The sequence below is a fragment of the Apium graveolens genome, chromosome 10 (genome assembly GCF_009905375.1).
Source record: "Apium graveolens cultivar Ventura chromosome 10, ASM990537v1, whole genome shotgun sequence".
Lineage (NCBI taxonomy): Eukaryota > Viridiplantae > Streptophyta > Magnoliopsida > Apiales > Apiaceae > Apium > Apium graveolens.
The window spans coordinates 201,636,295-201,652,106 of record NC_133656.1 but is presented as its reverse complement, the minus strand read 5'-3'; the positions used below and the strand labels follow the sequence as shown (position 1 = coordinate 201,652,106).

Here is a 15,812-nt window from a genome sequence, read left to right as displayed (position 1 = left end):
ATATCATTCAAGGGTTTGGAACTCTCTCTAAATTCTGATGAAATAATTTGTATGGACAAATAGGGCTTATGAGTAAGAGATATGAACTTACTTCTAGTTCGAGAGGAAGCACCTTTAGCCGCTGTAACTCCAGATGGAAGACTGACATCTCCCTTTGTTGCAGCTTTCTTCATGGAAGCAACGAACTCGTCCACATCAATCATTGAAGCATTCCTGATGGGTCTATTAAGACAATTTGGCCAAATCCTCCCGGAAACTAGTAGAGCCATAATTTTCTCAGTACTCCTTAGCAACGTTATCATCTTCTTTTGCTTCGAACTCAACACCTACAAAAAAGGGTAAGGATGGGTGCAGAAAAGACGCGAACATCAAGGAATGATTGGGCAAACGAGTACAAATTTCTTCGAAATAACGGTAAACATGTAATAAAAACCATGTGAATGATGAGCAAAAGGAATTGGGGAAGCAAGGTCTAGAATCCATACAAAAGTAAAACAATTTAAACAATTATCGAGAGACATAAGGAAAAATAATGTAAAGAAAAATAAGAATTAAAAAGGTAGAAATACCATCTACGTTCCACTTCTCCAGTAAATAATCAACATTCTCGCCAAGGGTTGATATTTCAGCATTAAAATATTCTCATTTCCACCCACGATCAGTCACTGTGTCATTGTTCAAAATCAAAGGATTATGTTTATCCCTATTCACAAAACTAAATCGACAATTACTGAATTTCTTGATGGAGTATGAACATTTAACTACATCAGCATTAATTTTCAAGTTGTGTTTTTCTTCGATTGCGTCAAGACAAGCCAAGGTTCTCCAAGCGAAGGGCGTCAATTGTGCGGGAGACACATGTAAAGCATTAAGGACATTCTTAACAGGATCAGAGTAAGTAAGAGACAAACTGATGCTAAAAGGGTAGAAATAGAAGCATATCCACCCTCGCGGTACCAGTCGGCCAGTTCATCAGGAGAAGGGAGCACCATGTTGAATTTGTCCTTAAATAAATCCATAGTTTCAGCAATCCTATCGTCTTTCCAATTTTGCTTGCCATTATCTCGGGGGTCAAAAATATTGGTGGAAACCCATTCACTTTTTTCAATCGATTCGGCTATTGATGCAGAGTTTTTTGAAGAGATATGTTTAAGGGATTTTTTGGGCATGAGTATATGAAAGGAAGAGTACAAAAAGGGATATACACGAAGTTGGAAAGATAAATTGGTTTTCCCTATTAACGATGAACGTGAATCTAGAGGAGAGGAATGAGAAGAGACTATGACTTATCACTTCAAGATTACTTTGCATTTTTACACGCTTCTGGAAGATTAAATTAATAAAATGGATTTTATTAATTTAATGGGGCAAATGTTGTGACCGTAATATTTGTTAACAACATGACATGACGTAAGGACACGAACGTGATGGCTGAACATGACATGACGAGAAGACATGGACGTAACGGCAGAAGAAGGCGTCTTGACGACATGTAGCCTGACAAAAGAGTAGTGGATAAGATGAATAATATGGAAATGGTTCCTATTCGTGGGGATAGTGGATTTGAATATTTCATTAGCCAGTTGAGGGTTAAGTGGGAGATTTTTTAGGACGTTAGTTGAATAACATGTATATAAATATAGATAAATCATGTACAAAATGCTACCACCACAGATAACTATCTACATAAGTGAAATATTTTTTGCTGTTATATGTTATAAATAGCCACCCACACTTATTTCTTCTCTTTAGAAGTTTTCCGCGTCACCAATTCTCTTAGCATTTTTATTTGCATTACTTTATATATGTTTATTAATCAATTATAATGTATTTAGAATTAAACCCTACAAAAACACAGAAAACAGAGATCATTCGTCGCTTTCGTAATATCATCCGCGATCGTGCTGTCATTTTGTACACACTAACTTTATAGATCAGAATTGTGTCGAGGGCTTTTCTAGCATGCATACATTCCATGAAGGAGTGATGATCACTACTGGCTTGTAATAATCAAAAAAATACGTTGAAGAGATAATGGGAAATACGAGGCATTGTTAATTTATGGATATGGTAGCCTTTGAGCTGGGTATGCGGAAGATGTGACTGCTGAAGTTTGATAGTAACGTGTGGGTCTAACATGCTATCGCCCTAAATACCTAAACAGCAAACTAATTCATAGTACTGGCCTACTAGGCTACTACACACACTGCACATTGCAATTTGCACATATGAAGTGTGCTGGTTGTGAGGCGACCACAGATATTCAATCCTCTATATACCTGAAGTGAACATCAGTACGTGATGGTTGAAACTTAAGAGCGATATAATAATCTAAACAAAACGTGAACCAAACTTATTCAACAGCCTGACGGTAAATTTCCAAAAACAGTGTGGAGTCGGGACCATTTACATGGATACGCTCGTTTTCTCGTCCCTTCTTTCACTTCTCTCTTTTTCATCACTAATGGCCTGCTTTAACGTATGCTTAAATTATAGCTAGAAACTCCCTATCGAAATCTAACTTCAAGTATTACGTGGAAAATATCGACTACGGTAGATACGGTCACTACGCTTACGTGTAACAGATGGTCTCGATGTACGGTATTAAATTTTATAGCCGACTATGCTTACTGCAACTAAATATAGAGTTGAAACAGAGATGATACTCAGTAATCACTTAGATGGGGGTGAAGATGACGAAATGATTTGAATTTCCTTATTCAACGTCCGTGAAACAAATTAGATACCACAAAGCACGCATGTACATAAATGATAGTCCAACATGTAGAGAACGATCACCCCACTGCATTGCGAAAACTGAACGACGCGTCTCTACAATAGGACTACAAGCACAACACAAATCCTCAGCCCCAACCAACCAAAGGCACAAAATCATTGCCGGATAGATATAGCATCAGCAGGCAAAATTCTCTGCCTTCAATTGGCAAGAGTACCAAGTGGTTTGACTGGACAGCCCTTATCAATGTGTGACGCACTTCGGCTAACGAAAATTTGATCACCTTCCTTCATGAAGATCTTCAGAAAATACGGCTGTTCGAGAGATGGTTTCATTATCAAACGCACTAAGGCCAGAATAAGGTCCAGAAGAAAATATTGAAGATGTCCCGTCAGACTCGAAGGTGGTACATGACTGCCGAATCGCAGGACGGTTGTTTGATGTTGATACAGGATCTTGATACTCCGTAGCACGCTGTACCATTTTAAGCGACTGTACAACTTCTCCCATTGTGGGTCGTTGGTTTGCCTCTGGTGCAGCACAAGCTGCAGCAATTGTGCAAACTCTTACAAAATCTTCCTTTGGATACTTTCCATCAAGCCTCGGATCAGCAAGCTCATTCAGGCGATCCTTGTCCCTAAGCATTGGCCTCGACTGAAACCACGATATATTAGTATATTTGTACCATTTAATTCAACAGCACATAGTCTGAACAAAAGAAAAATGTATCAAGATATTAGTACCAACCCATGTAACAAGATTTTCTTGTCCCGATGGTTGTGACATATCCACCGGCCTCTTTCCTGTCAACAACTCAAGGAGAACTACCCCGTAGCTATAGACATCACTTTTGACCAGAAGATGGCCTGTCATGGCATATTCGGGAGCTACATACCTGTAAAGCAGTGTTACTAAAATCAGTGCAAATTTACCTTGGTTTACAGATGTATATGTTATATTTAGCAACCAAATTAGTATTTTCCGGGGTCTTATTATAGTGCCATGTCTAATTTTGATAAGGTAGCAGAGATGAACACGAGACTGACCCAAATGTACCCATAACACGAGTAGACAGGTAGTTTACTCTGCCTTCAGGTGCCTGTTTTGCAAGGCCAAAATCAGCAACTTTAGCGTGAAAATTATTCTCCAGCAGGATATTGGAGGCCTTAAAATCTCTATGGATGACGCAAGGTTGTGAATCCTCATGCAGGTAAGCAAGGCCACGTGCGGCATCAAGAGCAATCTTCATCCTGGTATCCCAATCGAGAGGACAGTTAAGTCCTAAAGGACCTGCATTAACAATAAGATTAGCAGACGATTATCCGGAGTGCCTTAGTTTAGGTAATTACTTTCTATGTTGTAACTCTTACTGATAAGATTTTCAACCCGCTGTATAAGTTGCAAACAGAAAATTTTAATTTAACAATTTATTTAAATATAGGATGCCACAAAGGATTCATGTACGAGAGTTACCATGGAGCCATTGTTCCAAACTTCCATTAGGAACCAATTCATAGCACAGCAGATTTTGTGAAGAGTCACGATTGCTGTAATAACCAACAAGTTTAACAAGGTTACGATGATGCAACCTACTAAGCATCTCAACCTCTACCAAAAACTCTTTACCCCCTTGCTGCCCTCCACTAGTAAGCCGCTTTATTGCTACCTGTGTACCATCACTTAATGTCCCCTTAAAAACTTTTCCAAATCCACCCTCTCCCAGTATACTGCTACTTTCAAAGTTATTTGTTGCTTCTTTAAGCTCTTCATATGCAAGAAAACGTGTGCTGGTTGGGTGGGGAACTGGCCCTCCTGTAGGAATTGCATTACTAGTGATAGCCTTCACTGTTTCTGTACAATGATTTGAAGGAAATAAGAAACCAAGAAGGGATAAATGCAAAAGAAGGTTATTAAGCAATGCAACTTATACCCCATGCCAGTTCGTACCATCAACTTGAGAATTCTTTTTTATATATAAAACTTTCATGGAAGCAATATTAAGATTTAAAAAACAAGTTCTTATAAACAAATATTCAAGAAAAACTTTTACAAGGATTCGAAACTTCAACCGGTTATAATCAATACAATTGCCATTTAGAACAAAAAACATAGATATCTGCAACGTGTGAGCCTTAGCAACTTTATGCATATAAGTAGTCAATAAAAACACTATATCAGATTGACAAAGTATTACTTCACCCCAATACAATTTGAGAAGCCCTATTGTAACAATAACAAAGATGGTCATCAGTAGTCACTATTTTTGGAAGGAAAACATCCAAAAAATTTCCCTCACGAATAGGAGAATTCAAAGACACGCGTCGCCATTTATAGAGAAACCTATATGTTTGTAGAGAATCAAACCACGTTATTGATTATCACTATATTATATTATACTACACAATTAGTGATAAGTTTTTTCTTGATTTTCTGTGAAAAGCTGAATGTAAAGTCTTCAAGGGAATTTAGGGTACCTATCTATCTTGGTACTACGTTTCCTCTTCATTATAAATTATTTCAGAGATCAAGAATCTATATACACTACACTACCGGTGCCTTTCACATTTTAAACCTTGGTCCATGGGGTACAACTAACTAAACTACACTAATTTCGGATTAGTTTATACTCCATAACTGTGCTTCAGCCTTCAAGTAATCCTAAAAATTAAAAAATTAAAGCTGCTATTTACTAGTTGCAATTTTACAATTTTGCGATTTATTATATTAAAATAAATATATTATAGTAAAACAGTTTGTAAAGGACCCAATATAGCTTTATTACATACCAGTTTTTAAGGGAGATTCTTTCTTCTTTCCTTTGTGAGATGTGCATGAACAGACTATAAGAAGTATTATAATACCAATTATCAGAATGCCAGCACCGATACCAACAAGCAGGATCAAACTTGGATGTTTCCCTTGTCGTGAAGTCACTGGTGCTGCGGGAGATGAAGGCTTGTGTGGTCGTACTTCAAGTGGTGGTTTTGCAACCGAAGGAGCTGTGAATTAAAAAAGCTGTTAATTCTACCAGATTTGGAACAAAATGAACAAAACTTGATACAGAGTGCTCACTATCTTTTCAGTTTTAAAAAAATTTTCTTGAGTCTCAATTTAATCAAGCTCCTAACTAACTTGAAACTTACAAAAAAATTACATTACGATGTTCTTATTATTCATCTCAATTTACTGGCCGGTTTTTAGAAACTTTCACCTAAAAGGCTATCAAAATGTATCCTCATGCTGGTCAAACCAGCCCATTTAATTTGGAAATGAAACTATGATCTAGAAAAGGAGGGTTAGGCTTGCTAGTCCGATGGTACTTGTATCTCAACTGATGAAGGTTTTCCAGCTGAGCTGACAGTTGAGCATTCAGAAGTAAACGCATCTAAAACTGCATTACTCCTCTCCCTCCAGCATGCAGTGATCATTATAAGAGAGGGAAGGAGTTGGATGCTCATATATTGATTAATCTCAACTGGCTTAATGTATAGTATCCATGTAATGCAATGCACATTGTTCGCACTGACACAATCCCCTGTCCCGCCCATAAGTCTGCACTCACAATATTCAGCCATAGGAAGAAACAATACTGCTTCAACAAATCTTAATAAATTGTTCAGTATGGCATACACACATTAAAAACGTTATATAGCAAGGAATCAAATGATACCAATCACAATGCTGAATGGCAGTGAAGCAAAAATAAATAAATAAATAGCAAAGATGTTATACAAGAGATCCTACAAGCAAAAAAAAACATAGTTTAATTACCTTGAGATGGTGCAAGATACTTAAACCAGGTTATATTGAGAAGCTTGTAATCACCCACTAAATTGGGGTCCAAATGAACCCTGTGAGTGGAAAGTGAGGTGTTTATTCCCGATGCTTCATTGGCAGGAAAACTGATCCCCTTATACGGAGTTATGTCCAACGATATATTCCAATTTGATAATGTTACGACATAAAAGTTGATTGGATTAATTTGAGAATCCCGCAAACCAAGTTGATACGCAAAATTTTTTAGGAAAAGATTCCAATTAGGGTTGGAGGAAACATTTATAAGGAGCATATCAAGCTTTATAGGATATACACAATGGCAGCCTCGGGTCCCTCGTTTCAGCACCATGTCTGAACCGCAACAGTCTGGAAAACAAAAACCATTGTCACTGCAATGCTATTGCACAGGGATAAGCTACACTAACAAACAAGACAAATATTTTTCATCATAATAAAAATTAGAAGAAGCTGGTACTTTTGGTCCTTTAATAGTAAACTTAAGATGTTAACTTTATAAACTTCTGACAGCACTAGCACAGCTGAACAGGTTTACAGAAGAACATTTTAATATTTAAGTTCTCATATAAGAAAATTATATACAGCTACGTAGTTGATTAATATTCTGACATCACTTTTTTTCCATTTGCACTAAATCATAAATTTATTTTATAATACTATAAACCCTCGTATATGTATTCAAAAGTAAAGCATACGAAGATTTTTTGTGTACGTAATGAACTAAATAACGTTTTATGCAAATCAGAATATAGGATCTAGCATTATGAATTCCTATTTTATTTTGGTGGTAATATGCAAAGAGAAGAGTGTCTGAGTGTCTTACTGGAGGTGTATGGCGATAGTGGTGGCTGAGTTAGACCGGCAGGTATAATACCATCACCAGATTGAGTTGGGGATATCTCTTCTATGTCAGGAGGTGACAGTCCAGCACCATGAGGCACTACTGCTTTCTCTTTTATTAAACGTCTTGGCATGCGTGAGCTTATTAAAGGAGTATGAGCAGAGGATATCAGTGAACCGTAATAAGGAGGCTGAGCAGTTTCTGCAGGCAATAGTGGATCAGGTGCTACCAATGACAGTTTAGTTGGCGATACAATATTTGCTTTCAGATGCTTGTTAGGCAAGTCGGCATAGGTGATGCATACAACATAACATGCAACCAAAAACTGCATCAATAATGATGATCGAACTTTTTTTAGTTCCCCTGAAATTCATAATAAAAATGGAATCAAACATACAATAAAACAATGAAGCAATCCACAGATAGAGAAACTACAATCAACCATTATATAAATAGCTAGCACGCTTGAACCATGATATTACTTGACATATAAATATTTCTTCCTCTATGAATTCCCAGCTGTACTATTAAGATCATCACTCATGCTATACAAATCTATTACATCTGAAGTACGAGACCTTGCCTTCAACAACATTGTTGCATGTAAGGACCATCCTGTTGTGATAACTAACTCAATTAACCAGCAATACCCTTTTCAATATCAGGCCACAATCATTAGATACACTGTTCACAATTCTTAAAATCCCTGATAATATTAAGACAATGCTAAAGACCCTATGAAATTGTATAAAATGCAACTAGAAATCTAATTATTTAAGCTAGATCTTCTGGATTCAACTTAACTTCCTTTTTAATTGCATAATCTGTATGCAAATTGCAAGCAACCAAACCAATATCACAAATACTTACTCAAAAAATAGACATAAATTATAAGCAGTTTGGATATAACTTTACAGATTAAAAAAAGCCAAAAAGGTTTTAGACCTTAGCACTTTGCAACTTCTTATTTTTCGCACTAAATTTTCATCACAGCTGTCAAATATATTCAAATAAAAAACTGTCGATGCAGAGGTTAATTTCTCATACTGATTTAATCCCCGTATATCATTTCACTTGATATTACAAGAACTCAAAACTTCCAGAAAAAACACACACATAAGTGCACCTTATCAACACGAAAACAATAAGCGCATTCTACTATTTACAATGCTAGTTCCAAGCAGGTCAACCGAAGATATATCACCTTCTACACAGACACAATTGCACCTTATCAGCATGAAAACAATAAGTGAATTTCCGCTGAAGATATATCACCTTCTACACACACAATTGCACTTATCAACACGAAAAAATTAACGAATTCTACCATTAACACTCCTAATTCCGATCAGCTCCACCAAAGATATATCTCCTTCTACACACACATAATTGCACCTTATAACGTAAACAATCAGCGAATTCTACTATTGACTATTTACAGTACTAGTTCCGAGCAGGTTAACCGAAAATATATCACCTTCTACACACAGAAAGCCCAATTGCACCCTATCAGCAACAAAACAATAAGCAAATTCTACTATTTACACTGGTAATTCCGATCAGCTCAAGTGAAGATATATCACCTTCTACACACACAATTGCACCTTTTCAACACGAAAACACTAAGCGAATTCTACTATTTACAGTACTAGTCCCGAGCAGGTCAACAAAAGATATATCACCTTGTACACACACAATTGCACCTCATCAACACCAAAACAATAACCTAATTCTACGAACTGAAGATATGTCACCTTCAAAACACACAATTGCACCTTATCAACACGAAAACAATAACCGAATTCTAATATTTAAGGTGCTAGTTCTGAGCAAGTCAACTAAAAATATATCACCTTTTATTACATACAATTTGAACACAATATATAAACAATTATCAGCTTAAACATATCAAAATTTATAACCAATTGAAACTAAAGCAAGCTAAATTAACTACAAATTCCAGCTAAAACATCTCAAAACAATCCTAAAAAACAATTTTAATCAAAAAATAATAATAAAACATTTGAGGTTACAAAATCTCACCAGTGCTTTCAAAATCACGAAGCACCGACATCTTCCACCGACAAATCACAGCCGTCCAGATCTAACAATCCAACGTTCAGATCAGCACACACTTCTCACCAATGCACACGCATCAATCTCCGGCGAAAATATCGACATAATCGCCGGAGAATTCAGTTAGAGAGAGAGAAAGAAAGTATTGGTCTAGAGAGAGAGAGAGACAGGTGACTTGTGATTCACTCCGTTATGAGTAGAAAAAGAAGAGTAAAAAATATTTTAGAGAGAGATATAGATACAGAGGATTTGTGTATATAATTTTGTGATTAAATAGTGAGGTTATTCGTGGAAGTATAGAGCGCCATTGACGGAAAAGTAGAGACATAACGGTAAATTTTATATCGACGTCAGTCACGTCAGCGAGGTCAAGTGTCTGCGAGAAGATGGATTCATTTGTTTTTAATCATTTATTCTATTATTTTTTTCTAAATTTCAATCCAATTTGTTAGATTCATATTATAAAAAGAGGAGTCCTAGTTAACACAAATTTATTTCCCAATTTCTTTTTTATCAAATCACGTGGCAATGTGGCATATGCATGGCGCGTTTTGGCGTTTTTTAACTTCTGATACATATATATAATCCATATTTTGATTAGAAAATTTAATAATTACACACGACCTATTGGGAAGATTTTGGTGAACAATATTTGAGGTCTTTAGAAAAAAAAATCATTAACCATCTTATTAATTGTTATAAAATATTCAATATATTTTATAGATAAATTCAATTAAACACTAATTACCTGATTCTTCACTAAGGTGCATGTAACTACTCATTTTTATTTTCACCTTTTAGAACACTCATAAAATTTAACAAAAGTACAATTTCTTTTTCATAATAAAGTAAAAAAAAAGAGTACTTGGATATATAATTTTTCATTATAAAGGAAAAGAAAGTATATCATTTTAAATACTATAATTGATGTTTTATATAGGTATATGATGTCGATATCCATAAATATTTACAAATTTGGTTATATTTAAATAAGGGAGGACACATATTTTAATATTTGTAGGATAAAAATGCGGCACATAATAATATTATATTTAAAGAAAGGGGATTCTATACATCAAGAGATAAGAATTGTAATATGAAAAATGCGGCACATAAGTATAATCTAGATGAATAAAAAAACTGTACAATATGGATGAGTACATTTCTTTACTGATGTAAAAAAAATAAAATTTATTGTAGCAACAAAATATGGCAACGTCCATTTAAAACTGATGTATATCTATTAGGACTAACTAGCTTAATACCGTGTGATTTACTATTGTTTTAATATTATAAAATATTTAAAAAAGTTAATTTAAATTGATTTAAAAATTTGCATTCAAAACATTTATGTGATATGATTTATTGATGAATATATTAATATATGTATATGTTCATCACTTGTTAATCAGAGATATTAAAAAAAACAATTTTACTGGTCGAACAATATAGTTTTATTGATATTTCTATGTGTTTTTATTAAATATATTATGTTATATTTTGAAATTAAATTTTAATTCAGATCAATAGTATATAAATTATTCCTAGTTTGATATTAACTTCGTTTTATCATGAATCAGTAGTTTACATTATTGTTTCTTTAACATAAGACACGATCAAATTCAACTAATTATTTTTAGTTTAATTTTTTTTTTTTTGAAGTCCATATCAGTAGGATAATTTTTTTAGTCTGGATTAATAATATGTATGATTTTGTTTTAGTTGGTTGAATTATATTTTGATTTTAATTTGTTTAGTTTGGATCAGCTATATAATATTTTTTAACAGGGAATAGTATATATTGTTTTATTTTAGCGCACTTCAACAATATTTTTTTTGAATCAATAGTATACGAATTATGCTTACTCTCATATGAATTTCGTTATATCTGTGATCAATAGTTGTGTATTAACTCGAGACTCATTACAGCGACCAAATTTAACTAATTATTTTTTATTTAATTTTAATTTAGTTATAAGCCCGTATCAATAGAAAAATGTTGTTTTAGCCTAAATAAATAACATATATGATTTTGTTTTATTTAGTCAAATTATATTTTAATTTTAATTTTCTTTTAGTTTGGATCAATTGTATAACTTTTTTTAGCCTCGATGAAAATTATATATCATTTCTTTTGTGCCCGGTTTAATAATATAATTCTAGTTAGTCAAATTATATTTTTTTTTTCACTTTGGATCAATTGTATAATATTTTTTTAGCCTGAATGAACAGTATATATTATTTCGTTTTAACCCAATTTAATAGTATAATTTTTTTAACCGACTCAATAATTTTTTTAAATTTTTTTCTTAACCAGAGGCATATTATACCAACCAAACCAATTAAATATATTTAGTTTGTTTTAAATTTTATTTAAGCGATGATCAATAATATAATTTTATTTTATTTTAGTCTGGAAGAAAAGTGTAGATTATCTCATTTTATATTGAGATCATTCTATCGAGTAACAAATTATATTTTGACGGTGTGGATATAAATATCTATTTATAATATCTATATTATAGATATTATAATATATATAGGGAGATTGTCAAATAGAAACCAATCTTATTCTAAAAATTAGAAACCAATGACAACCACTAACTTTATAGCTTCGATTGAATCTCCACCACACAAAATTTATCCAACATTTTCTCTCTCCTCCCTCTAATTCCAACTGTCCCTCTGTATATCTATACTATGTACGTACTTTTATATCTGTTTTTAATTTAATATTTTTCATTAATCGACAAATGTTTTTTGAAATCCGACTTCCTTATATTTTTCTCCATCTCCAAATGATCAATTTGCATACCATACTTGCTATATTCCGACGATAAACCACTATTTATACTTAACATAATCACTAAACCATAATTATTATAATTTCAGAGCTTTCTTAATTTTAGTGATTCTGGTAAGTATAATTAGTGATTTATCGCCTTTCTCTTGTACCACACCTTTCTCCTGGTATCCCATATATCCCCTTATCATACACCATTAATCTCCTAGTATACGTTTTTATCTTTTATACACTAAATACTGGTTTAGTGAATAACATGTGTAATGTAGTAATTTTTTTATCTTTTTCACTGTCATCTTCTTCCACTTGTTCATTTTTGGTTTCTTATTTGGTTCTTACTCTTGAAATTGATCTTGACTTTCTTGTATTTTAGTTTCTTCAAATTCCATTTTCTTTTCAACATTCTTTTGAATAGTGTGTTTTGTCTGTTTACAAAATTTAATAATTTAAGATCTAGAAATTACTATCTAAAATTTAAATTATAATTTAATTTAATAGTTGTTAATTTTTTAGTGTTCACCGATTTCTTAAATATGTTTTAAAAATATTTAGCTCTTTCTAATAATAAGAAATTAGTTGAAAAACATTCCATCTATTTAGGGTGTAGGGTTTAGGGCTTACCCTAGAGCCCAAACCCTAATTAGTCCCTAAACCCTAGAAACCAGACCAGGTAAACAATGATTTTTATGTACAATATAGTGATTACTATGTGTAATTTGGTGATTACTATGTACAGTTTAGTGATTGTCGTCATACGATTTAGTGATTGAAGAGTATATCAGTATAAATACCATACTCACAACAACGCTTTGTCTCCCCCTTTTTAATTTCTTTTTCTGCTCTCGGACATTTTCCTGTATTATTTATTTATTTATTTGGGTTTAATAAAACCATAGCCCACATAAGTGGACCAGGCCCAACAAAGTTCAATATCTCTATCTGTTCATTTTATATTATTAGTTAAATTAGCTAAATTTTAGTGATTCTTGTAAGTATAATAGTGATTTATCGCCGAAATATAGCACATATGGTATTTATACTGATCATTAAATACAATCATTATAACACCACCACCTATCTCACCATTATCACCATGACTGTAACAACCATAATATCAAACAGAAATCACTAACTTTAACTATTAATACAATAATTAACATATGTAGAGAGGTGGAAAAAGAAAAAGCTCAGAAAAAAAGTTCAGAAAATATGAATGGAGGAATATATGTGGTAAATGAAAAGTAACGAACATGGATGATGGTAGTAACGAGGGGTGATGGTGGTGGCAAAGGTGACGATGGTGGTAGGGTGGAATAATGAGGTAAGTTTGAAGTGAGGAATTTTGGGGGAAGAGTCGGGGGATAAGGTACAGGGAATTAAAAGTAAGGTGGGTGGATGGTACTAAAATGAGGTGGGCTGGACCTTAGTTTCTAATTTTTAATTTAAGGCAGTTTCTATTTGAACAACCCCGTATATATATATATATATATATTATACTTTATATAAATAACAATTAAAATTGTCATTATAGTAAAGATTGTCTTAGAATTTAATTAAAAAAATTAAATTAGTTGACGGAGTTGACTTCAATATCAATTAGAATAATATAGGACTCAATATAAATTAAAAATTTAAATGTGGAATTTTTTTAACATCAATTATACTAATATAGAGTTCAATATGAATTAGAATTTAAATTGATTGATAAATTGACTTTAATATCGACTGGTATTAGTTCGATATGAATTATAAATATAGTATATACTATATTATACTATAATAACCGGAATGAGGTATAATTTGGTTCAACGGTTATCCCCAAATTTTGGTTATTAAAAAAATAAATAAATAGTATTATATATCCGCTAAACTACTAAATTATTAAACTATTACACATAGTCTACTTATACTACTAAACTACAATCGCAACTTATAAATAAATAGTGTTATATATCAGCTAAACTACTAAATATAATATATTAATCATACTAAACTACAACCACATGTTATCCCATTATTTTTATTATAAAATTATAATTATGATATGATTATATAAATATTTTTAAATTAAAATACAATGAGATAAATAAAAAATTTAAATATTAACGGGAACCCGTGCATCGATTTAGGCTCCGTTTGGGAGTGCTGTTGAAAACTGTTGTCCTGTGAGAAAAAGTGCCGGTGGAAAAAGTACTGTCAAGAAAATTAAATGACTGTTTGGTATTTTTTTAATTTCTGCATACTTTGAGATATAATTTCTAAAATAATGTTTTTGAGAAGGTTTGATGGTGAAACTGATAGCTACTTTCTGCTAAAGCTGAAAACAGTTTTTTTCAAAAGCATGGGGGACATGCTTTTGCTAACATCAACTTTTAGACCAAAAGCGCTTTTCCAGACATCAGCTTTTAGAATTTACCAAACACATGTCTCACAGGTTTTCAGTAAAAAGCTGTTGTAGCTGTTTGCAACAGCGATAACAAACGGGCCTTAAGCTTGTATAATCTATTTATACTATATTATTATAAGCAAAAGATATGATAATTTGGTTGGTTGGTTAATACCTTCCAAAAAAATACTTTCACCTTCTAAAAATATAAATTATGATTATATTATTAATTTATAAAGATTAACGTCGTGCTCAAAGACCTTTCTCCTTTGACAAAATGTATAATTATAGACATGCGTGAATACCCATCTTTTAGCTATCCATCGAACAATAAAAGTCCACCGATGCTCTTAAACTTAAAATAGTACTTAAGAACAAAGTCTATTAATAAATACATTTAAAATTATAAATCAAATCAGATCTATTTAATATTTAGTTATGGCACTAACATGAATTTATTTAAAATTATAAGTCAAGTAAGATCTATTTTATATTTAGTTATTGCACGGTCACATTTTTGAAAAATAGCACTTTCTAAAAGAATAATATTGAATAAAATAAAACTATTAAAAATAAATATAATATATAAATTAATAAAACACATACATGTTCAAACATATCAAAACTACAAAAATTATGAAAAATACATATATCTATACTTTACTATTATAAGCGAAACATTGTTTCATCTGGTCGGTTGGTTAATACCTTCCTAGAAAAGATGTTGATACCTTCCAAAATAAAGTTTAAACAAATATAATTTAATTAAAAAATTAGATCATGTATCTAATATAACTACAAACTCTATGAATTATTATCCAACTTAATTTCTAACTATATTATTATAAGCGAAACATGGTTTCATTTGGTCGGTTGGTTAACATCTTCCTAAAAAGGATGTTAACACCTTCCAAAATAAAGTTTAAATAAATATAATTTAATTAAAAAAATTAAATCATGTATCTAATATAACTACTATTATGGATAAAAACTTAGGGTATATTTAATGCTATGGTTCGTGAGCCCCGAGACTCGATTTGACTGCTCTTGTGCTTCATGACTCAATCTGCCTTAACAAGATGCCTACGTACCTTGCTGTTTGCCAAAGATCAAGTTAAAAAACGTAGTTCTGATTTGTGGGGTGAGACCCCTTATATAGGCATGAGATGCCTTC

The 15,812-nt window shown here is 32.5% G+C and overlaps 1 protein-coding gene across 2 annotated transcripts; it reads right to left on the bottom strand.

The window, feature by feature from the left end:
* Positions 1 to 2,688: 2,688 nt before the first annotated feature.
* Positions 2,689 to 9,825, bottom strand: LOC141689507 (putative serine/threonine-protein kinase PBL21). Of its 2 annotated transcripts, none has more exons than XM_074493817.1 (8): positions 9,417 to 9,825; positions 7,356 to 7,736; positions 6,509 to 6,880; positions 5,524 to 5,736; positions 4,211 to 4,588; positions 3,784 to 4,027; positions 3,485 to 3,632; positions 2,689 to 3,391 (listed from the first exon to the last, which is right to left on the bottom strand). In XM_074493817.1, exons 1-8 carry the CDS (start codon positions 9,445 to 9,447, stop codon positions 3,017 to 3,019), a joined length of 2,142 nt encoding a protein of 713 aa, XP_074349918.1. In that variant the 5' UTR covers positions 9,448 to 9,825; the 3' UTR covers positions 2,689 to 3,016. The 2 variants fall into 2 exon arrangements, with proteins under 2 accessions (XP_074349918.1, XP_074349919.1); XM_074493818.1 differs by having other exon boundaries at positions 7,356 to 7,698; positions 9,417 to 9,823.
* Between the last annotated feature and the right edge of the window lie 5,987 nt (positions 9,826 to 15,812).

What these genes read in the sequence shown, in the direction of transcription:
- LOC141689507 (XM_074493817.1), bottom strand. Translation starts at nt 9,447, where the DNA reads ATGTCGGTGCTTCGTGATTTTGAAAGCACTG. An exon ending in GTATCTTGCACCATCTCAAG is followed by an intron (nt 5,737 to 6,508) that starts GTAATTAAACTA and finishes TTTAATTCACAG; the next exon opens with CTCCTTCGGTTGCAAAACCA. An exon ending in AAGAAAATCTTGTTACATGG is followed by an intron (nt 3,392 to 3,484) that starts GTTGGTACTAAT and finishes TCGTGGTTTCAG; the next exon opens with TCGAGGCCAATGCTTAGGGA.